The sequence below is a fragment of the Diadema antillarum genome, unplaced genomic scaffold, assembly GCF_040938485.1.
Source record: "Diadema antillarum isolate AM-2024a unplaced genomic scaffold, OU_Dant_1.0 seq00000768_RagTag, whole genome shotgun sequence".
Lineage (NCBI taxonomy): Eukaryota > Metazoa > Echinodermata > Echinoidea > Diadematoida > Diadematidae > Diadema > Diadema antillarum.
In genome coordinates, this window is record NW_027271658.1 from 436,681 (window position 1) to 463,658 (window position 26,978).

The following is a 26,978-nucleotide window of genomic DNA, read 5'->3' on the forward strand; positions in this document are numbered from 1 at the left end:
ATCAAATTAACAGAATGAGAGAATTCTTGTAAGCCTTACACATGAAATCTCAAATCGTAGGTGTTTAAATCTCAACATGATCTCACTGTCTAGTGTGATACTGGACTGCAACACATACACACACAAATTACATGCGGTGAGAATATCATCATATTACATTATACAAGTTCCATTGATTTGAAGACAAGAAATGTTATTGTTAAATTGGGTTTTTTGGCATTTGTTCAGCATCTACAACCCGTTATACCAAAACTTCATTGTTGCTAAGTTGATACAAGACTAAAATAGTTTGGTGCATAGGAAAGAACTTATTCCTGTTGATTTTATGTAAAAATGAAGTAGATGATCTTATCTGTCTCTTCTTTGCATCTGGTTGCCCTTCCTATCACTGTTTTGTTTTGTTTTGTTTTGTTTTTGCAAAAATGTGAAACTTTGTAATTCCACACCTTTACATCTTACTAATTCTTAGGCCCTATTTAGATGAAACCTGTACCATTCTCTTTCTTTAAATAAACTCTATTGTGTTGTATTGAATTATATTGCATCATAATCAAGCAACCACAGGCCTGATGGCTGTAAGTTCCCTCCTAAGGACTGTTTTAATGTGTAGGAAATATTGCCTTGCCTGGGGGCACTATCACAGTAGCCATGGGACTTGAACCATGGAACCATGGATTAACAGTTCACTGTCCACTAAGCCACAGCAGCTCCATTTTATATTTTAGAAGTTGGCACTTTTATTTTGTAAAATTTTCACTTATAGTTTTTGTCATGTTTATTTGTTATATGATGGAATGACAGGAGGCAAGCAATTCTTGATATATCTTGATGTATGATAGGATTGTGAAAGTATGGGCCTACTTCTTTTTGGAAACTTTGCATTCATCTTTCTCCAATCCAACTGTGGTGCTCTGGGATGTTATTCAGCCTGGATACCACCTGGACTTCACCATTAGACACTCTCATGTCAAAACATGATACCACTGTGATTCAGTCAGATATTCTCAAGAATGAGTTAACAATCTTTGTCCCACCACCACCACACCACCAGCACCACTCCCAGCAAGCCTCTGCAGTCTGGTCCCAGGGTTCAGCCAGAAATGGTGTCAGAATGCCTTGGCCTGGCATGGACGTTGGCCTAGAAAGATCCCTCCTTCTCCTCCCCACATGCTGAGTGATGTCAACCCTCAGTGGAGGAATGGACTTTTCCTCAGCTTCCTACAGTGAAGTTTGAAACAACTCTTTCTATACTCACCCCCCAAACTCCTCTTCTAGCCGTGTGGATGGCACCTTGGTCGGTCTTCCTGCTTGTTCTTGGCTGTTTTGGAATTAATTTGGAACTTTTACTCTGAGGAGAATGAGAGTGATTTTCCTCCATTTTGGCTCGAAGTCGGTAATGACATTTTGTGATGCTGCGAAGACTAAAGAGAGCATTCAGTGTGCGGAACATTCTACCTCACTCTCCCAAGAAGAGACAGGTAAAGAGACAGGTACAGCATTCTACTTTGCCATCTTTCTGTCCAGATAGTCATTGATATTCATGCAGTAGATATGTGTGCTTGTGGCAATATGCGTGAGATCACATGATTTCTTTGTGTTATTGGAGATCATAGCTAGAGAGTTGAAAACAGAACTCTACTACCATTGAAGGATGTTTTTACTACCATTCAGTCTAGGAAGGAATGTTGAGTATGTTGAGAGGATTATTGGAGAAATGGACATAGCAACAAATTTGTGTTAGTCAGACATGAAAATTGACACCTAGAGAGTTTATATAGTCAGTCCTATACAGTTTACAAACTTATTTTCTTTCGGGATATATATTGACTTATGGGTATGTACTATCCCTTGTCCATTATATTTATTTTTTTGTCGTGTTTCTTAAGGCACAAAATCTAGAGCACTTGAAATATAAATGAGAAAATCTGCAAAGAATGCATTCATGTTCAAAAATTACATGAAGTTCATTACACATGTACCATTCTTGTGTAACTTTGTCTGTCTCTTTATCCTTTCTGCTACTTTTAAAACAGCATGAAAATGAAGACATGGGGAAGGAAGATACCTTGTGCAAATCTGGATTCATATATTACATCTCTGGAGAAGATCTTATTCAGGGTGTATATCTTTCTAGAACAATGTAGCAAAACACATTTTCCCTGAAATCTGTCCAGCTATTGATAAATATCTGGCAGTGTATCAGAGCTACTCAATTAATTTGTATCCCTCACTCTGAAAATTACCATAACAAGCACTTGCACATGTTTGACTGCATCAGTCACTAATCTTCAGATTTTGGTGAGGAAATGAATAAGTTGCGAAGGGATACTTCTTTCTTCAAGGAATTATTGTCAGCTGTAAACATTGCAGTGTAGACAATTTCATTAACAGCATGTGCATCAATTGGGGTGGGTTTATGTCCTTGTTTTGAAGTTGAACCATGGCTAAAGCAGTTGGCATCAAGCGATGCTTTCTTCTCTGGACAGTTGGATGTCATGTCACTTTTACTGCATTCCTTTCACACGTATGATCTGACAAAATGCAGCTGTTGAGCTCATCCATGGATGCCATGATAGTGAAAGCTGGTCACATCTGATTTCAATTTGAATGTCACAAAATCTAATGTAGAGAATAAAGGAAAAAATAGCTTCACTACTTTCTGTGACATATTTCATTTCCTTATGTGCACCATGACAACATGGTTCGTTAACACATCATTTAACTTTACTTCCAAGTAACTCCTGATTTATATAAATATTGAGATTGAATATGCATCATATTCGCTAAATAGTTATAATGTAACAACTTCATGGTAGCAAAACAATATTCTGTTACAATATTTTTATGCCTCCGCCACGAAGTGGTGCCGGAGGCATTATGTTTTCGGGTTGTCCGTCCGTCGTCCGTCCGCTTTCGTTTACGCGATAACTTGAGTAATATTGACTGGAATTTTATCAAACTTGGTCCCAGTATGAAGTATGATGAGGCAATTATTTGATTAGATTTTGGGTGAGATCGGCCAAAGATCAAAGGTCAAAGGTCAAGGTCAAATCATGAAATTATATCCGTTTACACGATAACTCAAGACTGGATCGAGCAAATTTCACCAAACTTTGTCGCAGGATGATGTATGATGGGGCAATTACTTGATTGGTTTTAGTGACATTGGCAAGAGGTCAAAGGTCAAAAGGTCAAGGTCAAATGCTAAAAATGTTGCTATTTCCCCCATATCTATGCAATGCCCAAAGGTATTTTCTTGAAACTTAGTGTAGACATGTACTACTGCGTAAAGATTCTCCAGAGAGAGTTTCATGTCATAAGGTCAAAGGTCAAAAGGTCAAAGGATAGGTGAAAATGTTGCAATATCACTGTTCTCGCAAATGGTTCAATGTATCTTCATGGAACTTGGTACATACGCATGTACTGACTGGCAGGGATTATCTAGGGAATTTAGGGGTCATGGGTCAATAGTCAGGGGGTCAAAGGTCAAGGTCAACTCCTCAAAATTTTACTATTTCCCTCATATACTAGTATATGCAATGCTTGCATTATTAGTTTGAAAACTTAATATATACCTGCATTACCTAATGGAGATTCTCTGGGAAATTTCCAGCCAGAATGTCAAAGGTCAAAGGTTAAGGGTCAAAGGCAAGGTTTCATGCCCAAAAAAAATCTATTTTGTACTGTAATTACACTCTTTCTTCATACCTTAGAAATGAGATGCATAAACTTATAAAAGGGTCCGTCAGAAGTCAAGTAAAAATTCTCAATTCCCTAAATATGTCTACCTGCACTCTTAGACAATTATAGCAAACCCAGTTCAAGGAAAGTGAACATTCAAGATATTTCTGACAAACCTGTCATTTCAATATTTCGCCAGTTATGTGAAATTGTCATCACACATTGTGAAGACATTGTACTATACACCTATTGGGAGAATCATGCATTATGGCAGAGGCATCAGTCGCCATAGCGACATTTCTAGTTCTCATCTAAAAGAAGTATAGAAGACTTCTTCAGTGTTAAGATTGTTCTAAATAACTATTCAACAACCATGTCATAATAATTTCATTCAACAACTGCACTGTGATTTTATTCAATTCCAATTTAATCTCTTCCTTACAGGAATCTCATATACCAGGTTCCCTAAGCGTCAACTTACATGCGGGAACCTGGTATTACAGGTTCCCAAAAGATGAACAAGAGTGTCTTGATTTGTAGCCTAAATTCATGTTCATTGAAGTTAAACTTACCAGAAAAAAAAATGATTTTGATCTGAGATTGTAGTTTCTTTTATCAATGTGTTCTCTTCCTGTATCAAAACTGCTTGTATTTTAGTGTAATTTACATTTTCCAATGTAGTTGTGCAAACTGGTATTTATCAAACTGGTATGAAGACATATATGTAGCAATCAAGGCTGAGTTCACTAGATTTTGATTTTCACTGACCCACTCAAATGCCCTTATAGTGGAGCCCAGCGCACGCTCTATTCATATCTCACATCCAATTGATAATTTGCATTGTTCGATGGCACATGCACTTGACCATGGAAAGGGTCTACATGTACTGCTTGACTGCATTTGCACTGGCAGACTTCCATCCTGTCCGTTCCTTGTCAACCAGCAAAAGGAATCTCATATGGGGGCACTGAAGGTTCTTGGAGAAGGAACGGGTGAAATTCCATGAAAGGAATATTGTTTAAAAAGTATGATATACAAATTCACATATATTCATAGTAACATTGACAAATAGATAAAATCAAATTATGGAAATCAGCTGAAGACCATTGAAGGGCTACTTTTCTTCATATTATGATGGCAACTTCAAGCCTACTAAATTGTTTAGGCAATCATTAAAATGTTGGTTGTCAATTCCTGTATAATTACTGATAATATATTTTGCAGACAATATCTCCATTCATTTGATAATGAAAGAAATTATAAGTTTTGCAAAAATATTATCAAGTTCCTATGATAGGACCATACTTATTCAAGTGTAAGTATGATGATCATTGCTCGTACTGATTTAATATGACCTTTTCTTTGGTACAGGACTGCTATTATCTGCAACTAGATTCTGACAATTTTAAGCACCATTATCTGAAACTGTGATAGTATAGTGTTATGTACAAAATGTAGTAATAGCACAAAGCTTAAGAATGCTTTTAATCTTGTAAATTTTATCTTAAATTCCTGTCTTGATTTCATGAACTTACAGTAAGAGGGCTGGAACATAGGCTTGTTACTTGTGGGGCATGTCAAAGTTCATCTCTCCCACATTGTTGGTTGAACTCCAAGGCATGTCAACCTTGGCTAGCTTGTTTTTGTCAGCTGTCCTGAGAGGCTAAGTGGGACTGAAGGATCCTGTCTGGCCCAAATCAAATGGTTTCAGCGGGGAACAGTATAAAGTAGCAAATGATTTATGGTTGGTGCCAATTCTATAGATCTGATATTGTTTGTTGACATCTAGGCCTTGAGGTCAAAGGTTGTTAAGAACTTCTTGTCACTGAGGGAAGCCATAGGTGATGACATCTTTGCAATATGACTCAAGAGCTGATACTCTATTACTGTCAATCACTTTTTATGATCTGGAAGGAGTGGTAGCACTGATTTAAAGTCACCAACATTTTCATTCATTGCTTCTAATGTAAATTTCACTGGAACAATTCTTAGCTGAGCTGTATTCCCATGGCATTTCCGTTTATTTCTCTGTCTTTCATAAATCTACGTATTCACTTTTTATCACCTTCATTGATTATGTTTGTGATAGATAAATAGGAAGAAGGAATATCTTTTGAAGTGCGTCACTTTTTTCTTTCAGCGTCTTTGCCCAATTTCTAATTAAGAAGGGGAGTAAGATGAGCTTGGACTATTTACAGCGGATGACATGAGAGGCTAGCTGGTTAAGACACAGATGTGAATGTCTGAGTAGCATGTGAGAGGGATTCTTTTTGATCCTCCTCCTCCTCCTCCTCTCTGTGCTGTGGGGAGGATGGTGAGTGAGGCGTATCCAGGGGCAACACACAGAGTCCTGATGAGTGAGATGAGACAGGGAGAGAATTCTTACTCTGAGTATCTATCTGATAGTTAAAGGGCTAGTAGGCTCATGTTTGGGGCCTAAAATGTAGACAGACTATTAGATGTACATCAGTACTTGTTTATATCTAAATGCCTGCAGCAAACAAATATATTGATTGGGGTATAAATAGAACATGTATAGTGAAATGCAGATAATCTTATTAATCCCTAAAACACCTGAAAAATGCGCATCCTTTTTTTTTAGTTTTATGCTTTACCATTTTTTTTTTGTTTTCATATAGAATGTATAATTATGTAACTTTAAAAGTTTAAACATCAACAAATATATGTTAGAATTACCTCTGTGACACCACCATTCTCTTAGTGTAAAGTCATAGGATTTCAAATAAACATAACTTACGTTAGACAAAAATAAACATGCAGTGAGCTATTTCATATCATTCAGAATATTGTTGAAATGGGAGCATTATCACTGTACCTTAGTGAACCATAGGTCATTATGTACAGAATCTTCAGTGGCTAAAGGGTTAAAGCTCAGTCAATGTTTTTTTTATTCGAATCTGTTTCTGGTAGTAATGACTACTGCATCATTATTCAATCATGCATTCACGAATGCCCAAGGACCTGATATATCACAATTACTTAGACCCTGTTTACAGTGCGAGCCGCGGCCGGGCCCGCCTTCATTTCAGTGTAAATGCGCAAAAGGCTAAATGCGGGGCCTAAATTGGCCATGCATTTGGCCATGCTCTGGAGGTGGTCTTGGCCGCGGCCGAGCAGCGGCTGAGCAGCGGCCGAGCCCGGCCTTTTCTTAGTGTAAACGCAAACTGGGCCAAATGCGCGGCCAATTTTAGTCTGGCTTCCAAACCCTCTGCCCGTACTATTTCGTTATTCAGGATATTAACCCCCTCAACGTCGAAAACTAGTATAGTTTAAGGTGGTTTTGTCCTGCAAAGGATTTTTCCTTCGGCAAAGGCCTTTGCCCGAACGGCGACTTCTTCGCCATGGAATCCAGTTGGCAAAGGGTCTGAAAACCAGACTATACCAAATTGCATTAGCTTACAAGCAGAGCACCACTACGACAAAATATTGAAAGGTTTGAATTAAAAGCGTGGCCGAGCCCGGCAGTGTAAATGGACAAAACTGCGGGGCTCAGCCCAGCCCCGCACTGTAAACGGGGTCTTAGAGGTGTCAATATAACTTATGACTGCAATAGGGTCTACCGTAGTTAGATTCATTTAGGCCCTTTCATTTTTCATATTCAGTTGTCAGTTCAAATATCAATCATTTTCAATATTGAGAACTAAGTGTAACCATTATGAGTGTTACTGAGTTATTTTCACTTGCCACATAGGAATCAATTGTAGTTCAACAACTGGGACTTCATCCCAAAGGATGTCAAAGAAAATTGAATATCAATACATTTTAGCCATTATCACTTTACATTTGAGAACATTTGCACTTCTCTGTGTCAATTTTCACGTTGGATTGCTTTTAAGTATGGAACAAAAATTACTTCAGTCATCTCTAAACAATTCAGTATATGTTTGTACTTCTCTTTCTGTTTTAAAGCAGCATGCTCTTAACTCCAGTTTAAAAGGATCATGCACACAGCTGTCATGCAGACAGGACCAGTGCTTGCAATCCTTCCTGATTGTCATCTCTCAGTGGGTGTTAGGAAACATCCTTCTCAGTTTCATTTCCTCTCCTCATGTGAGGGGAGCTTGATTTAAGGTCAATACATTGCTCTATCTATCATTCCATTCATTAGATGCTATCAAGTAACATCTATCAAGACATGGAAGACTATGCAGAGATTGAGAGGGAGATGTGAATAGTGAATTTGCATGCAAGGATTAAAGGATGTATGTGCATGGCTGAGATTTCAAGAAAGATAAAATGCTCCGGAAAAGAGAGTGAAAAGAGAGAAGTCCTTTATAGCTGTTATCAGATTCTTCATTTCCTGTATCATGTAAAACAGACATTCTATCTTATATGTTGTAGTATTAACTGTTTATTCAAACCAGTTTGTTACACTTGTGGTGATTCAGAAGACCTCACCTTTACACCTGGCTATTGCAATTATTTTATAAATTTGTCAGTGTTACTTAGTAAGTTTCTCACTTGCCAGACTAATGCCACACAAAACAACTGATTGGTCTCCAAACAGGAACTAACAAAAGTCCTATGATCGGAGCAAGTTGCACCCAAAGTCTCCATTTGTGTGGTGTCATAAAAATCATTTTGAATCGTACAATAAGGCAGGGAACTTGTTAAAGGACAAGTTCACCTTCATAAACATAAGGATTGAGAAAATGCAACAATATTAGTAGAACACATCAGTGAAAGTTTGAGGAAAATTGCACAATCGATGCAAAAGTTATGAATTTTTTTAAATTTTTGTGTTGGAACCGCTGGATGAGGAGACTACTACAGCTTGTGAGTCATATGCGTACAACAGTATAAAGAAAATGTAAAAGAAAATTCAACATATTTTCACTTTTTTGGCATAATAAAAGTGCACTTGACTTGCCTCTTTCTAAAGGCAGAGGGAATAATATTACCCATAACATTTGTCGGTAACGAGTCAGGGGAATGTGTACTTTTTTCAAAAGAAGGAATTTTGTGAAATTCTCTTTATATTTTCCTTATATTGTTGTACGCATGTGACATCTAAGTTATTCATACACTGCAGTAGTCTTCTCATCCAGCGGGTACTGCACAAAAACTTCAAAAATTCATAACTTTTGAACGGATTGTCTGATTTTCCTCAAACTTTCAATGATGTGTTCTACTAATATTGCTACATTCTCTCAATCCTTATGTTTATGAAGGTGAACTTGTCCTTTAAAAGTACTTTTTGTAGCTATGTTATGTAATGGGATTGTGTCCTAATAAAATAAAAATTTCTTAAAGCATCAAAACATTTACTGTGACAAAGCTAACCAGTTCATCAGTCAAGGCTTCATCCATGGTAACACACTATCTATGAGGAATAAAATTTACTGCAACCAATAGTATTTTGTGTGTGCGTCATTTAGTATTTGTTGCTTGTCAAGCACTCATTCATTTTAGCTGGACATTCATGGTCATTCTTATCATAATGTGTCATCTTCAGTTATATCATTAATGTGTTAGTATATCTGCACTTGATAGGATTACTGAGAGATGTCTTATTACCAAGCTAAGTCTTCTTTTTCACAACAGAAATAGTGATCTGGGCAAAAATCTTCAAGACAATAGTCAAAACTTGACCCTTGGTCATATGGATGTGAGGAAGAATCCTAGAACCGTTTAGTTTCCTCTTCACAGCATGGCCTGGTGGCTTGACAGCCTTAGGGTCCCACAATGTGGGTTAAGCTAAAAATAGTCTCTTATTTGTCTCCCTGCACTTTTCAGAAATTCAATAAAGCATGCCGCTACATCGGTTCAATTTGATATAGAAGATGAAAGTTTACACATTCCCTCTTTGATCACAGATAACTTGCTGTCTTTGGTACTACTTAACTTCAGACTTTATCCTATATATATATATATATATATATATATATATATATATATGCATATGTTTGTTTGCATACATGTGTGAGTGGAGAGAGAGAAAAAGAGATCTGTAAATAAACACCTCAATATCTTTTTTTGCTTTGAGATATCACTTGTCTATAGGCTGTACAGAATGGATAAAGATCTAAATGCCACTCTATACAAGAATATGGAACAATGCTTCGTGCAAAACATTCCCAACATTGTAATAATGATTTTACGAGGCATCACATAACTTATTACTCACTTTCTAACCTATTACCAGCAGTTTGTTATCTGATTGACATCACAATAGGAGAGGTACAAATAAAAGTTATTCCATAGTCTGAATTCAAAGTAAGTTTAAAAAGCCCAATCAGCATATAAAATATGTATTTCCATTTCAGATCAATTCATGTTTATCTCATGCACTGATAAAATTCTCCAGCAATCAACATTTCAATGCATCCCATTTTGTTCATGAAATGATCATCTTTGTTAGAGCCAGAAAACCAATCAGGTAAACTTGTGTAGGAGTGTCACTCAAAGGAAGCAGTAATAGATCATTGCAGATTTTTGTAGGCCTGGCTACCAGGAAATGAAAGTCTCCCTCACAATACATGATATTTATTAATAATCAATATCTGTCTTAAGCTGAAAATATTTCTGCATTGGATGTCAGTCGTAAAGAAATGGTGGGTAGTATTATTCTGCTCCAGAGGATGCCTGAGGCACTATATCTCACAATCTTGACCTTGCTTACATCACCTTTTTTTTTCATTCTGTTTTCTGTTTGAAATTTCATCTTCCTCTATGCTTTATGAGGTTCCTCGGGGTCAAGAGTTACAACTTTGTATGGTTCTTACTTTGTAGTTGGAAAGGGATATAGTATTCAAGTGAAAAACTGAAAGCCAGAAGTTCCTGTAACAACAAAATCATTGTAGCTGTACAGCCAAGTGGGATCCCCAAAATTGCTCTAACTGTGAGTGTAAATGGGAGAAGAATTTTTTTTTTCATGCAGAAGAGCATTTGTCATGAATGCGAACATGCAGAATTTTAAATGGATCAACTTTCTGAGTAATAGTATCCAAATTGTGGCTGTATGAATTGTTTTATGTCAACCTATTGTGGTCTTTTACCATGTCACATTATCACAAATGTAATTCTACAGCCCAGCATCTAAGAACATAGCATGGAAAGAACTCTTGACAAGATACATCTGAAAGAATTTAAGCAAGGAGATATACCTTTATTGAAATTATACATTGACTGTTGATTGTCAGTAAATGTGTGCATTATGTTTGGCTCTGCCGAGAGATGATGGAGCTTGCTGCTGTCAGTAAACAAGAAGGATGATTCTTTTTCAAGGGTGCTGGCAGAAATAATGATTGAGTGCTTACTGGCTTAGAATGCACTTATAGAGGGAGACAAGAAAAAGCAACAACTTAAGCTAGTTATCCATTATATTTGTACTCTTGCTATCCCTCAAGAATTCTGAATGTTTAAGAGTATGAAATGTATTGAAAACATTCCTTTTTATTTCTTTTTACCACAGGGTTCATCATTTGAGGAGGTGGACAAGGGTCAACCATGTTTGAGTTGTGGAGATAAGTGCCTAGGATTTGTACCACATAAATGGAGGTAAGACATCCAACTTCATTCTTTTCATTCTTTCATAGGTGACCCGCTACAACAAAATGATCCTAAAGTCGGGCGAGGTCGATTATTTGAAAATTGCATGGCATAATTTCCTAATCTTTCTGCTTTAAATTGATATATAACACATCTTATAAAGATAATCGGCTGCGGAGATATCGATGTTTAAAAGAGAAGCATGTCGAGACGTCTGGGAAATCACTGTTTCGAGAAAAGCACCCTAAAAGTTTTCCTTGCGACGCAATCGCGATCAAGGGACACGCAAGTCAGTTTTCACCTCAGGACAATAGAAGGCAAGACCTAGCAACTCCCAAAATGCTCATTTAAGCACAGCGTCAGCAGTCTCCTCACCAACCAATCAGTGATCAGGATGCCAGGAGAAGCGGCTGGGCATAGCGCACCCCGCCTGCACGCACCAGTCGACTGGGCAGTGTGTGAGCTTCGTGCTTCGGTTAGCGGCAAGCAGCAAACTGACCAATGAGATCACTCTGGTTGTTGTTAGGGGCGGAGCCTATCTGTGGCGCTCAATCCAAATTTTGGAACCAGTTTCTGCTTCGTTGAAACGCCAAAAAACATGGCCCAGAAAAACGCTATTTTTGGGTCTTTCCTTTCACCATTTTGCTTCAAAATTTCGACAGATGATAGAAGATATGTCAGACTACAATAATATGTCAAAATCAGAAAATCGTAAGTTTTGACCAATTATAATGCTCTGACTTCAAACTCGATTTTCACGGCTTCGACCGTGCGCGACTTTAGGACCCTTTTGTTGTAGCGGGTCACATAGGCTTGACCATGCCAGATGTACTGTGAGGTCGAATGTGGCAAATGAATAGAATTAAAAAGGAACAAATTGAAATCCTGTGGTACTGGTTATGTGTCTGGGCTTGTTTTCATTGTATAATTATTTTGTTGAAATCATCACAAAACAAAAACTGTGGAAAATCTACAAAGGATACAACAGAGTAAAGTAGAAAAGCAAAACAAAACAAAACATGAAAATAGAATGTATAATAGATAAAAGACAGTATAGCCAGGGAGGTGATCCTCCTTGGTATAGCACAGTGTAGAGTACAGCTGTTGAGATCCTGCCATACTGTTTACCATGCCTTCACTGTACCCATTTGACTGATACTAATAAATCTCCAGAGGATGTAGAGGCATTCTCTACTCTATGGGGGTGAATTCTTGTAGGAGGAACCAGGGTAACTCTTGAACAGACCTGCCTAGAACAGGGGATGGAATGCAGCTATTTATATCCGAACCCTTTTCTTCTTTTAATCTTTCATCTTTTTTTTGAAAGGTCTTTCTATCAGCTGTATCTCCACTCCCCCTTTTTTTTCACTGTAGAAACACATACACAAACACAGTAAGAATGCTATTATGGGACCCAATTAGAGCTTTGTAGTCTTCTGCTGTTCATTAAAAAAAAAAAATCTTAATTGCATATCATAAAGAAGGATATGCCTCCTAGTTCAGATTTTCTAGCATATCTAACAAAATACATACATAGCAACAGGATGGAGCATGGGACAGACCTCTCCCTCCCCCAACCAAAATTGTCAGAGCAAATGTGACCCACTACAACAAAAGGATCCGAAAGTCGGGGGAGGACAATTTTCTGAAAATTGCATGACATTATTCCCTTACTCTTCTACTGTAATTTCATATATAGCACAACTCACAAAAGTACTTGGTTGCAGAGATATCGATGATTTTATTAGCGCATGTCAAGTGGTTGAGGATATCAGAGTTTCAAGAAAAACGCCTTCAAAGTTATCCTTTCGACACTATCATGGTCAAGGGGAGGCGAGACAGTTTTCACCGCTTGACAATAGAAGGTATGCTCCTAGCAACCTCTGCGATGTTCATTCAAGCTGTCTACGCACGACCAATCAGTAATCAGGATGCCTGACCAATAAGATCACTCCCTCGTTGCTAGGGGCGGAGTCTAGCTGCAGTGCTAAATCCAAACCTCCGGAAGTGTTTCTGTTACGTTGAAAGTCGGAAAATCATGGCCCAGAAAAACGCTGATTTCTTGCCTTTCCTTTGATCATTTAGCTTTGAAATTTTGGCAGATGATAGACAAAACATTAGAGTGCAGAATTATGCCCAAAAACAGAAATCTGACTTTTTAAACCAGTTTTGATGATGTGACTCCAAACTCGATTTTCTCGGCTCAGCCGTCTGCAACTTTAGGATCCTTTTGTTGTAGTAGGTCACAAATATTTCCAACAAGAAAATCATAAATATTCTTCTGTGAACATTTCCAGGTCTTCCAGTGTAAGATTCTTAATCAGTGGTAAAATGTGATGTCAGATGCTGGCTATTACAGACATAGTTGGAATCTGACTAATCTGATACGATAAAAGTAAACCATGTTGGACGAATTGTTGAGTCATTCTAAAGTACCTGTAAATTCTGATTTTGATTCACAGCTTGTGAAAAGTCCCTACAGTGAGAGAGGATACCCTTGCACACACTGACTCCTCCCAACCCCTCTTCATTTTACTCTCTTGCAGTGGACTCTGGGCAACAAATATATACCCTCAATCAAAACAAGTCAATCATTGAATTGATACATACATTTCTTTGAAGAGAATTTGAAATTCTGATTCACACACAGTCATGTAATATTCTCTGAAATCATTCTATTGTCATTGTTTGGACTAAACATAATAGAGAGAATATAAAACAAAATGTCACATTATAACTAAACATTTTGTTGAGATATGATCATACAAAATTTGTTGATACATCAATTTTTACAAATATCAATATACTTAGTGTCACTGAAATGGCTGTGTGCTATTGACCGATTCTGTGACGCGCTTTGTGTATTATCGGCATGGGCAGCGCCATTACTGCGGTGTCCTGGCCGACCCCCCCCCCCCCTCCCACTCCCCCACCCCTCTCCCTACATTAGCACGCGCACGGAATGAAAAACTGATGCATGGTTGTTTTAGCCAATAGGCATCTCGTACTGAGTGCGCGAATGCTTGCTAAATGCGCGAACCTTTGTTACAAGTGCGCGTACTCCTGCTACTAAGAGGAGGGGGGGGGGGGGTCGGCTGGGACACCGCAATTTGAGCTAATGGCTGCGCCCAGTGCCACTGCCCTCAACGAACCCGAATCGGTCAATATACTGTCACCCACAGTGAACCCTTCACCCAGTGGTTCTTACCACCAGATGGTCTCTCTCTGCACACACAAAAAAAGTAACAGAACACAATGCTGTGCACACAAATACACACATACACACTGTCTCTGTAATTTTGTCTGTCTCTCTCTCTGTCTCCCTCTCTCAGAAAAACTTTTACTGGAGGCACTACATATATATGTATATATAATCTGTTATTTATCTGATGGAAAATAAATGAAATGAAATGAAATGAATGGTTGATAATGAAGTAACTTAGATTTTAAAAGCCAGTAGTTAGGTATTTTAGAAAAGATTTTTTTCCCTTAAAGATAGAGTGGTCTGTTATGTAAACAAACAAAAATATTGTAACTTACTGTATATTCTCATTTGTATTCAATTTTGAAATATAGGAATTAAGGTCATGACTTTGGAAGGAGTTGACTTGAACTTATTAGCTCTGTGATTTCGTCAATGTTGATAGATAACACAAAAAGGAAACTATATGGTATCTTCCTCCACCTGTTAGGTAAGTGCCCCACCCTGTAGTGGCCTACCGCCTCTGGCTCATAATATGACTTTGATTGGTTGCTAGTATACAATCAGCTCTCCTCTCTACCTGACCTCCCTCACTCCACCACTCATTTGCACCTAAATTGGCTGATATTGGACTCTGGCCAATCAAGATCCAATCTCACAGCCTGGCTTAAAGGTTGTCCTCAGTTCCCCCTTGATCTTTACATTGTCAGGTCAAAAGTTGCACATTTACAACATCATACGAGAGTTAGCTTTGTTTTGTTTGTAATTTTTGATAATGGATTGTAGCATTTAAGATACCATTTTGGGATCAAGAATAGAATTCAATGAATGGTACATTAAACGATGGTTCTGCAAAGATTTTGAGCCGAGATCATTATTATTAATCTTGGGCAATGCTTGTTATCCCAACTCCTGGTGCAATAATGTTTATCATTACACTTCACTTGGACAAACATTCTTGAGTGATATCCCTCAGACCCTCACTTAACTTCATCCAAGATGCTCCATAGGGTCAAAAGCTTGATACACTGAGAGTAAGGCTGAAACGAACTTTAACTTGACTGGCTGAGTGATTCTTTCCTTCTCTACATAATCTGACATTGCAGTGAAGCACTACCAATCATTGCAAGTTTGCAGATATTACTCTCATCATTCAGGATGTCTGTCTGTCTAGTGTCAAAGAGACTACTGAGACTGGTAGGATGGCAGAAAGTGTGAATACATAAATATAAAAGGGAATTGTGTAAAACAAAATGCATTTCAATTTCGAGACTGGGGCAGCAAAGTTATCTCGAGTGTCACAATATTGGGATATGCCTTTGTTTAGCTCTGTTTGCTTTGCCAAGTGCTAAATTCCAGTAAATCTATTCTCGAAACTCAACAGGATAATGACATACTGTAAACGTCAATATTTTTGCACGATTAATATTTTGTGCTGAGCGGCTCAAAACCATATTCGCAGGTTGTTGAATTTGCGCTGCGCAATTGTCAACCCATTCATAATGTGTAGAGAAATTTGGGAAGATATTTTCACTGGTTGTAGAATTTGCGCTAGCCAGAAGTAGCGCAAAATTTGCAAAAATTAATGTACCACAAAAATTTCTGCTTTTACAGTAATGCATTTCTGTATTAATATTGTGAATCACGTTCATATATTACAGGTTTTAGAGACTTTTAAAAGAATTATTTGCTTTGTACTTGTAGTCATGATCTATGTCTCAGTTGACATGGTATTAACATTATATAGCAAGAAAGGATCCAAGTATAAAGGTTGTTATCATTCCATTTTTTGTTAGGGGGTCAAAAGTTAGTGTACATTTACAGCAAGACAAGCTGATTCACGTCTTTCATTGAGGACATGTTAGGGCTAACTGTAAAAATCAAGCTGTGAATTAGGTGATGCTGATTGCTTTGTTGAATTCTTTGTCAGATATTTTTGAGTGTCATTAAGATTGGTTGCCTAAGGATGTTACCATACATCTATGTTCCTTCTGTTATATGCCATGCATTTCTATGCATACAGCAGATGCACAGATACAGTCAAATGAGTCTAGAGCTTGACCATAATGACAAACACTTATTGAACACAGTTTTGAACGTGGTTGGATTTGAGCAAATAGTATCACTGTAAACGTGACCGATTTTTGTGGTGTGGAAATTTTCTTGTATTTTGCACTAGCATAACTAGTGCACAAAAATATATGCTTTGGAATTTTATGCTTGTCATATATGTAATATCATTTCATATCTTTGATCTCAAGGGAGTTACTGTTTAATTATTTGTGATTGTCTTTACGTTTACTAGTCTTGTAGCATAAGTAAATTTGCTGCTGTAATGTGGACCAGTTGCTTTGTAGTGAAGTATGTCCTGCTAGAGGCCTTATTTACCATGGCAGTGGCAAGGCATTTGAAAAAAATGGCTCAATTGTTGTGATTGTCCATGAAATAAAAATAAACAAAATTCATCTTATGTTGCTGCGCACAAAAACTTACTCTCGCAAAAATTACTAACTTTAAAAGTACATATTAAGTAATGAAGGGAAAATTGCTCCTATATTTCTTTCTGTCCAAGTCTGGATTTGAGGAAATGTATTGAATATATATATATCTGGTAGCTGAGATATGCATTTAAGGACATGATGAAGATATATTGCTTCTTTTTTATTCCTGTTTAAGGTTGAGTCCTGAGTATACTCGGGCAAGGGTCTATGGGAAATGCGTGTTGTAGCAAAATCAGCCCGTCCCCAGTGGGTTAATAGTACCCATCATGTATGTCAATAAAATATTCTTAGGCTTTCTGAGGAAAGTCTACAGATATCCCATGATGTACTATATGTAAAGAGGGCTTTATTTGCAATAGATCCATGAGGACATGTTGCCTAAAGCATTTCTAGCTGATATCTGCCTGTGCTTGCCAGCAGTAAGCCAGGAGCCGATGGAAGGTTTCCTGTACTCTGCTCACTATGCCTGTCACATATGATATATCATGCTGAGATGGCACGTACAGCAGATCATATGAATGGGCATAGAACTTGTACCTCCTGCTAACCATTCTGTTCACACACACACACTCACACACACACACACACATACACACACACACACACACACACACACACACACAATTATCTTTAATATACATACATTTTTCCTGCTTTTAAATTCTTGATATGCTGTAGTGTGCTTAAAAAAGAAAGAAAAGAGAGTAAATGATACCAGTTTGCAGTGAGTTAGCTATGTTGAGAATGATAATAATCATCTAACATGAAAATGAATATAGAACAAAAGGGTAAGGTACTCAGCTTTCCTGTGTAGTTGTAAATGAATAAGGATTGCTGTTCATTCATTTTCAATGCTATTTAGTCACTTCCATTCAAATAATATAAAAGACAGCAATTCAATTTAGTATTACTGTACGTCATAACAAAAATAGTTCCTTTTGTATGCCACATTTCCGCACAAATTTAGATAAAATCCCTCCCTCCTTATACAATTTATCTTATCCCCATCCCTTTAAAAACTGAAGAGAGCAGAGTAGCTGTATTCTAAACCTACGTCCTACAACAGAAAAAGTAGGCCTACATAAAATGTTAATAAAATGATGCTCCTATAACCATGAATGAAATCCAGACGACTCCCCACCCCTGTCATATAATATTAATGACTTATCTAACAGAATGCTTCTTTCCCTATCTTAGAAAACCTTTGAAGACCAAGGCAGTTTTCAATGTCATTCTGCTGCCCAATTAACCTGCAATTTCATATGCGTACTACATACACTAGTACTGGCCATATCGATAAAGGAAAACAGTGAAGGATTCTTCACATTTGAGATAATATTAAGTACAGGTTGCTGAATTGGGCTTTAAAACCTAAAGTAGTTCCTCCCCATTCCATACAGGCTGGATGAGATCACAACATACCATTTGATGATTCCACCTATACCTATTGTTTAGCTGCGTAGTTAAAGCAGATAGATTCACATCTTAACCCGTTAAAGACGAGTCCCGAGAATACTCGGGCAGGTGTCTGTGGGAAATGCGTGTTACAGCAAAATCAGTCCACCCTCAACGGGTTAACAAGTAATGAATAGTCATACTTTTTTTTTGCATTATTTACATTTCAATCAGTACAAGTTGAACAGAATTACATAATATCAAAACTACACTGGGTGATATGGGTGTGGCTAAACCTGAACCTGTTTGTACCTGACAAGTGAAACCTACATTGCAGTTTACAGTTTTTTGGTGTTATCCCTGATACCTGCTATTCCCGAATGGACTTCCAAGTTGCTGTGCCCTTTTCCTTGCTCTGGAGGAGGATATTGGCTCCATGCAACGTAATTCTCATTGATAGACCTTTTTCCTTCCTCAGTTTGTACTAGTATGCTATTTGTGCTAGGAATCTCCAACGGGCCTTGAGTGGTGGCGGTAGATCTGTTTCTACAGCGATGCACAAAAGGGTTGATGACTGCTGGTCCAGTGATGTTCTCTGGCATTGGCGCTGTTGAAAAGCACCAAAAGCCACAAGCATGTAATGGAGATCAACTTAGTGATGATAGGAGAAGGGCGTGGTGATGCTGTATCTCCTCGCTGTTCTGAGCAGGATCTCAATGAACCAGTAGCCTGTGGACATTTCCAAACTTGATGTTCCTGGCTCTGCCGTCATCGATTCCAAGGCCACCAAAGATGTTTTAGAGTGTCTCAATGATGTTATCGTTTTGCTGTTCCTGTACATCATAGAAGCGAAGGTTCATCTTACAATTGTACATCTCCATAAGTGTCAGTTTTTCATCTGTTTTTTTTTTTTCAATGTCCTTCTTCAGAGCGCTGCACAATCTTTCCACCTCTGAGATCTTAGAAGCATTGAACTCCACAGATTTTTCAATAACAGTAAACTGCTGGTTCATGCCAGTGATATGTTCTTTTAGGGTGTTTATCTTTGTGCCAATAGGCTAGTAGCAGAAAAATTGGCAATGTTCCTGTGAAGCTCAGCATTACTATGGTCTGCACCTCCATGAGGTGAGGCAGCCTTCTCCCCTGGGCCCAAAGTGGTGCTGGAATGCTGCATGGAGATTATAGCTCTGGTATTAGAACATGGATGATACATGATAATAAAATGTTCCATACAGCAAAGTACAACAGTCGTGGAGAGCCACCAAAACACATTCTTTCATGTCTATATCATGTCCACAATCACTGTGCTGGAGTGATTTGGAATTGCAGCAGTTTGGTTTGTAATTGTGTTTGTGTATATGTGTGTGTGTGTTTATGTGGGTGCATTTGCTTTGCAATTTTGCATTGTTGTATTTTTATTGTTGCATTATGTTATACATTTTATATTTGTGTGATGATTGTAACAAAAGAGTTTGCTCTATTTCTGGAATGAAATAATATGTGCCTTCTGGCTTGAACAGTTACAGCAATAATTGCGTATCTCATCTGCAAAATGATAAGTAAGACAGCAACAGAGAGGTTAACAATAGATGGCAGAAATTTTAAAGAAATATTTTATCATAGTTTTGATAGAGAGTAACAGCAGCAAGTAGATAGTTAGTGAGAATCATCATCAAGTGTTGAGTAATGTGGAATAGTCAGCAAAAGAGTCAGGAATGTAACATGATTAGATTATGGACAAGCTGATGTTTATCTGCATGTAGTGGAGTACAAAAGCAAACCTAACTGATAAGTCCAAGAGCGTTCTCAAAATCACCCTTCTCTCCCAGCAACCAGTTATCACCTCGTTCAATCATGACCTCAAACTCTGCCTCACTCTTTTCCTCATGTAAGATATGAACCCCTCCCCTTAAAAAAGGCATTGCTATCCTGTTTGCCTACCCCTTTAGTCAAATCTCATTGCTTCATGATACTGTAGGCTTGTTGCCATGGAAACATGTCAGCCTACCGTAAAGCTGGTGTAAATAAGTAAAGGGGGAAATGGTTTTTAAACATTGAAACCCCAAGTCCTGACTTGGTCACGGATCTGTTTCTTTATGTGTGTTTAATGGATATTTGTGACTTCTTTTAGTGTTTTGTCAGGCAAAGGTTGTCTTTTGAAGGGCACTTCAGTAGATCCTCTGGATATATCCTGGTTGAGTTGATGTTGTAAAGAGCAGACATCTTATACAGTCAGAGGGATGTGTGGAGAAAGCGTCCACTGATCCTCACTCTATCAACCCTGTCTCCTGATAAAGGTCACCCAGACTAAGTTTGTCATGACAACAACCCATGTGCGAGCAAGCTGCTTTTCTCCATAAACTTTTTTTTTTTTTTTGTGGTGATGGTGTAGCAGGAATATAACATCAACATTAGTGGCAAATAGTTGATAGACAAAGGGTTTGACTGAGGAATTGATCGGATAGAAATGTGAGAATCATCAAAGGATTAGACTCTTTATAAGGTTATATCAGAATTTTCAGTGATTAAAGGTCTAATCACATTGTGGATATCTGGAGAGTCATATGAAATATCATTGTGTAATGGTAATTCTGGTGTTAGAGATTTACAATAAAGCACACTTCTATACTTTTTGTTATGCTATGTTTCATTTATTTTAGGTGTTCATTAACAAAGGAATGTTACATTTCATTTACTTTTTTTGAATATTTTTGTACAAAGAAGTGTGATGTTCTTTTTACATTTCTTGATTTTTATGGTAAGGCCAACTTATATTCAGTTCATCATTGTAACTTTATAGGTTGCACCAAAAGTTGTTATTACCTCCGCCAAGGGAGGAGGTTATGTTTTCGTTACCGTTGGTTTGTTTGTTTGTTTGTTTGTCCGTGTGCAAAATAACTCAAAAAGTAGTCAACGGATTGGGATGAAACTTGCAGGAAAGGTTTAGAATGACAAGTAACAACGATTAACTTTTGGTAGTGATCCGAGAATTTTTGGGGAATTTAAGAAGGATTTTTGATATTTTGGCAGGTAGGGTCAATGAACTTGGGAGTTCAGGCTGCGCGTATTTGAGGTTTGCATGCGTGCGCTAAAGTGTGTGCTCTAGTTTCTGCTAGGGCGAGGCGTGCCGTGCAGCTGAGGGTTTATGACGTAACAAAGGCTTCTATATTGGGAAATCGGGCGACTTTCAGCACACAATGCTATAAGTATGTATTTGTGGAAATCACTGATATCTCTGTGGAAGAACAAGATCAGTGGTGGAAATGAGCTGCATGCTTGGCGGAGGTCTGCGCTCTCAGAGTGCTTTTCTAGTTTTATATGTGCAATCAGGCAAGTGGATTCAAGAAATGATTACCAAAATCAGAATAATTTGTAATTTTCCTACCTACCACCCACCTCTTCCAGTAAATGTAAAATGCGTACTTATTAAATACTTTTTCAGCAGTTCCAAGCCATAGTTGACATTTTAATACTTATATTGGCATTGCTTAAGTTTAGGGGCCGACGCCCTTTCCATACCCCATTTTTTGTTCGTTTTATTTTTTTTATTTTTTTTATTTATTTTTTTTTTGGGGGGGGGTCACAATCTGGGCTGTATATCACTATGTGTCATTGTCGTCTCACATGTTGGACATTCCACTTATTTCTTTCATTTTCTTTTTATACCATTGCTCATCGCCCCCCCCCCCCCTTACTTAGGAGTCATAAAAGTCAAAGTTTTGCCAGTTGAGGTGTATAAACTATACTCAAAAGCTTTCTGGAATCTCCTTGAGTTTGATGTGTGAATGTTGGCAGCCCTGATAAGTGATGGCATTGTGCAACATGCAGTGTGTTGTGGAACAACATACATAGTTCTTTATAAGGTAGTTAGCAGACTTTGTTTTTGAGAGGAAAGTGAATTAGAATAATTTGTACAGATTTGAATGCTGTCGTTTGAAGCAAAAAAAAAATCATGTATGCACAAGAAGAAAATAAGCTGGGCTACATTTTCATAATGATATTCAGATGGCAGAGCAGGGGTCATTTCTGTTCTGTCCATACTGTGTGGGAGGTGCATTACTGTTTGTGACTGGTGTCCCTAAAGACACCAATGCCTTCTGCCCAAGGAGGGACACATCTGATTGAGGTAATTCTAAACCATGGACACCCTCACCTGATGTACATGGGGAGAGGAAAGTGTCTTACACCATGCCTTATGATTCTGATATACTCACATCTACCTTAGATATCTATTACAGGTAGGATGATGTCTATCTAAATGCATGTCTTTCACCTGGGTCCTAGTCCTGGGTATAGAAACTGCTGACTGTAGTGTGTAAAAGTATGACTCACACATAATCCATGAGGGCGATATTTTTATTGTCCATGATTTCCTTTGAAAGTGAAGAACTTTTGACACCCATTACTGGTTGAGAGCTCAGCAGCTACAATTGTATAGATGCTGGCTTTATACTAAAAAAAAAATAACTAAATGTATGTGCAAGAGAACATTTCTGAAAGGGATCATTCTTAAATTTGATTGTTACATGGGCTTTGTCAAAGTCTAACCCCCCCCCCCCCAAAAAAAAAAAAGAAAAAAAAAAGAAAAGAAAATGATCATGGTACCTAATATGATGCTATGAAATGCTCAGCCTGCTGAAAAGAAAGACAATTTAACCCACTGGGATATCAGTGAAACCATTCAGAGCTAGTCAAAGCAAAATGTGAGCAGGACTAAAAGGAATGTGTGCTTCAACCAAGTCAGAAGGTCTTGTATGGATTGGAATCAAAGGATCTTTGCAACAAGCTGCATGTCAAAGATTGGAAAAGGAAGCCATAGAGTTGTAGAAATCTCATGTAAGTCCTGCTATCACACACACCGTGCTAAGTGACAAAGTCGTGTGATGGGAATCCAATCAGAGAAATTCATCCAGACCAGCCGCATAAGCACGGAGAGAACATTGAATATTCATGAGATGCCTGCATGCCCAGTGTCAGAGAGAGTTGCTTGGAGGAAGTATAGCACTGACCCCTAGGGCTGTGTCCAGTTTGGGATGTTGGAGAGCATGCTTCCAATCAATTACAAGGAATCTGTGCTACCTCATTCTTACTCACAAATTGATCAAATGATGAAGCATTTTTTGATGGAAGAGAAATACTCTGTAGGTAAAGAGGTCACTGTGTGTGTTAACATGTAGAGTGCGCATGAAGTGAGTCCAGGTGGGAGGGTTCAGGACAGCTATACCTTCCTCCATACAGTGTGTTCAGCTGAATTGTAGACCCCATGTACTGATATCTATCCAACTAGTGTGATGGTAGGCACAGTACTTTTCCACAAGACAGACATACTATGATTTGCAGTTTTGTGTGCTTCTATAACTACAACATTACTCTTACTCATTAGTTTCAGGTCAATATCCTGGTTGTCATGAAATACCACACAGTGATTATCTCTATACACAAACTATCATGTTGTAAAACCTTACTTTTTGAATTTGTGAAACTCCCCATCACACACATACTCTCTCTCTCTCTCTCTCTCTCTCTCTCTCTCTCTGTTTCTCTCTCTCTCTCTCTCTCTCTCTCTCTCTCTCTCTGTTTCTCTTATCTATCTATTTCACCCTCTGTCACTCTTACTATCTGTGTCTTTCTCTCTCACTTGTATCTTAATAGTGTCAGAGTGCTCTTGTCATCGCACTGTACTGAAAGTAGGTTACTGTTCGTATTGTGTCGTGGGAAAGTGTATTGCATTCTTGAAAGTTTGTTGCATATACTCTTGAAGGTAAGGATAAAAGTGCTTGAATTTCATCAAAATTCATTTATAGATGAACTCAACCATAACAGCAGTAAACATTAAATTCTACTTTACATTTACTTTTCAGATAAACAGTTGAGAACTTAAAGTGAAGCTTGAAAATATTCAACTTTATGATTGGAGCATCTCTCTTTTACCCTCAAAAAAGAAGAGTTCAGTTATTAATCAAATTCTAGACTGTATCTCTGATACATTCACAAGTTCAAACAGATCAAAGTGGATGAATGTCTTGAAAACAAGTACTATGAAAGGGAACCTATTTCATCAGTAAATGCAAGATTTGTCATTTTCCATAAAAGTTATCTTATTGTATTTCTGAGACGACATCCTGTTACATGTAAAAACTGACTATGTCTTTCAGTCAATGAGATGAATTATTCATTTATTGACTTTTGCTTCAAATGCATAATCAGTATGAAGAGAAGAAATGAGATATGTTATAAAATGGATATGTCTGGCTGTAAAAACACTTCTCTCTCTAGTAAGCATGAGTCTGGTATCACCTCTCAAATGAATGTGACCTTGTCTTTGATGAAAATCGCTCTTTGGTATTGACAAAAATCAATTTTAGCTTCAGTCTGACATTACTTTGCATCCATTCAGTGTTGTAAAAGAAGCCGCAGTATTTCCCCACTCTGTTTTGATTGATTTTCCAAGTGACATCCAATCTGTAGGAGACTCAAATCTGGGTCATTCTCCTTTTCAATCCTTGAATGTTTTTGCAATTGTCACATTACATTTCAATCAGAATTTCTGTGATGACGTTTCTCTTTGAAGTGCCTGCGTGTGGCTTGCAGCCTGCCTGGGTCTCACAAGTCCACATGTAAACTAATCAAGCAAATTTGAAGGAAGGTGCAGGGTTTGTGTACTCCAGTTTGAAACCGTATTTCCAGGGGGACCTAGGAAGTAAAAATAGGTCGCTGCGCAGGCAGTTTAGGCAAACCTTTGTGGTTTGCTGCGTGTGGGCTAAGGAGCTAAAGCTGGTCAACAGGGGAGCATAGATCTGTCCTGCAAATAGAGGTACATTCACTCCTTAAATTCTCACACATCTTGGAGGCTGATTCATGAGTTTGCAGCCTTTCTACCTGAAATAAAAGTGAAGTTTGCTTAGTCCGTGTTGTGGGTCCAATTCACAGGGCTGGCAGGTTGGATGATGACTGGCATATATAGTCATAAAATTAGGTTGTGCTCCAATTCATACTGCCTGATTGTTTGCAGCTTTCCTTTATGAGTGTTTTATCAATGATAACATTTGTGGTTTTATTTTTATAGCTACACTTCATGCAGTTAATGTGTATTCACATTTTTCTCTTAACTAACTCTGCTAAACTCTAAATTGAAGAATTCAGAATTTGCATGACACAGAGACTACAACCCAAAGCACCTTCTGATCTGGAGATTCTCCCGCCTGAAACCCCTAGCAAACAGGAGACTCCAAGTTGATGTGTGCGAAGCGCGAAGTTCCCAGGGTTGTAGATGCTCTCTGGTGCTACATATGGCTTATTTTTTGCAACATACAATAGCAATAAGTAAGAAATCCTTTCGAACGGGAGACACAGAGCCAGGGCGGGAGAAATTAAATCTCAAACGGGAGAACGGGAGATTTTGCAAAAATGGGTTTACGAAAACGGGAGAGTTGGAGTCTCTGATGACATTCACTCTTACATATCTTACATTCCTGCCGCATTTATATTACATTTACACTTTCCCATTCACTGTAAGTATTATTCAGTGGGTTATATTTTCAAACCCTCAGTGGTAATCATGCTCATTAATTCAGGTGGAAGATAAGTGTATGTACCAATGTCTTTGCATGTTGTGTCTATTTGTATTTGTTGTTTAATTCATTTAGATTGATTCTGTGATGTATGTGATCACACTGTATTGCAAAGTTTCCATTTTCAATGCATATTTTTATGACTTTGATGAAATCAGTATAGATTTTTTTTTTTGAATACGAGATTAAAAGTGTCATTTTATTATGGCTTCTATCTTATATAATTTACAGGTATTGAGTTTTGCAATCCAAAGAGAGTAATCTTGCAATGTGTCTATGTAGCCTCTGCCAACAGAAGGTCTCTTATACGCATGTTGTAGGCTGCAGTAATGTATTGTGAGTCATCAGGTTGGAGTGGTTGTGGTGATATGATAAGAGAAAACGACCACTGATGTACTTGAGCTACTCTTCATTCCAGCTTGATGTAGCTGCTTTTTCCCTTCCTCGCCTGCCGAGTAAGTTTGGGGAGATGCAAACATTGCATCCTTCCCTCTCAGCTTGCCTGAAATCAAGCAATCATGGAGAGAGCGGAATGCAGATTGATACCGCATTGATTGTACATGAATTCAATTAGTCCAGTTTGCTCTGTAGATGACTTGATTGATTCAGTCTAATGATGGCAAGGAAGCCAGCTCTCATTGGTCATCCACAGTGAGATGTAGTGTCTTGAGTGTGCCTTGGTTTTAGTGCAGTGTAGGAGAGTGCTATGGTAGGTGCTTTAAAGGCACGGTGTGTTCATGATGCTGAATACTTTAATTCTTGCTTACACGGAATGTTTATACAGATTGAAATAGATATTTTGTGACCAAGGTACACCTGACTATCATCAGCACAAAGAAATGATAACACCAAGATAGTACTTATTTATCTGATTACCTACTTACTACTCACTAATGCACTTACCATTTTAATTTTGCATATTCATACATAAACTTTTCACCAGGTGTAGTCATAGCCAAAGTCAATTTATCTTTCTGTTAAGCAGTACCTTTCAGTATGCCAGTGAGCTAGTAAGTGATACTATATCTAACCAAAACTAAAGAATAATCATAGATTTACTGTAAGTCAAAGCAATGTCCTGAAATGATCTCTGTCCCATTTCTTGCAATTTCCCCA

General features: G+C 38.0%; 1 protein-coding gene across 1 annotated transcript in view; it reads left to right on the forward strand.

Annotated features, from left to right (window-relative positions):
• Window positions 1–26,978, forward strand: part of LOC139738791 (testin-like) — a 269,128-nt gene that overhangs the window by 165,552 nt on the left and 76,598 nt on the right. The window contains exon 2 of the mRNA XM_071649430.1: window positions 11,117–11,202. Coding sequence (XP_071505531.1) covers window positions 11,117–11,202 — 86 coding nt within the window. The remainder of the gene's footprint in view (window positions 1–11,116; window positions 11,203–26,978) is intronic.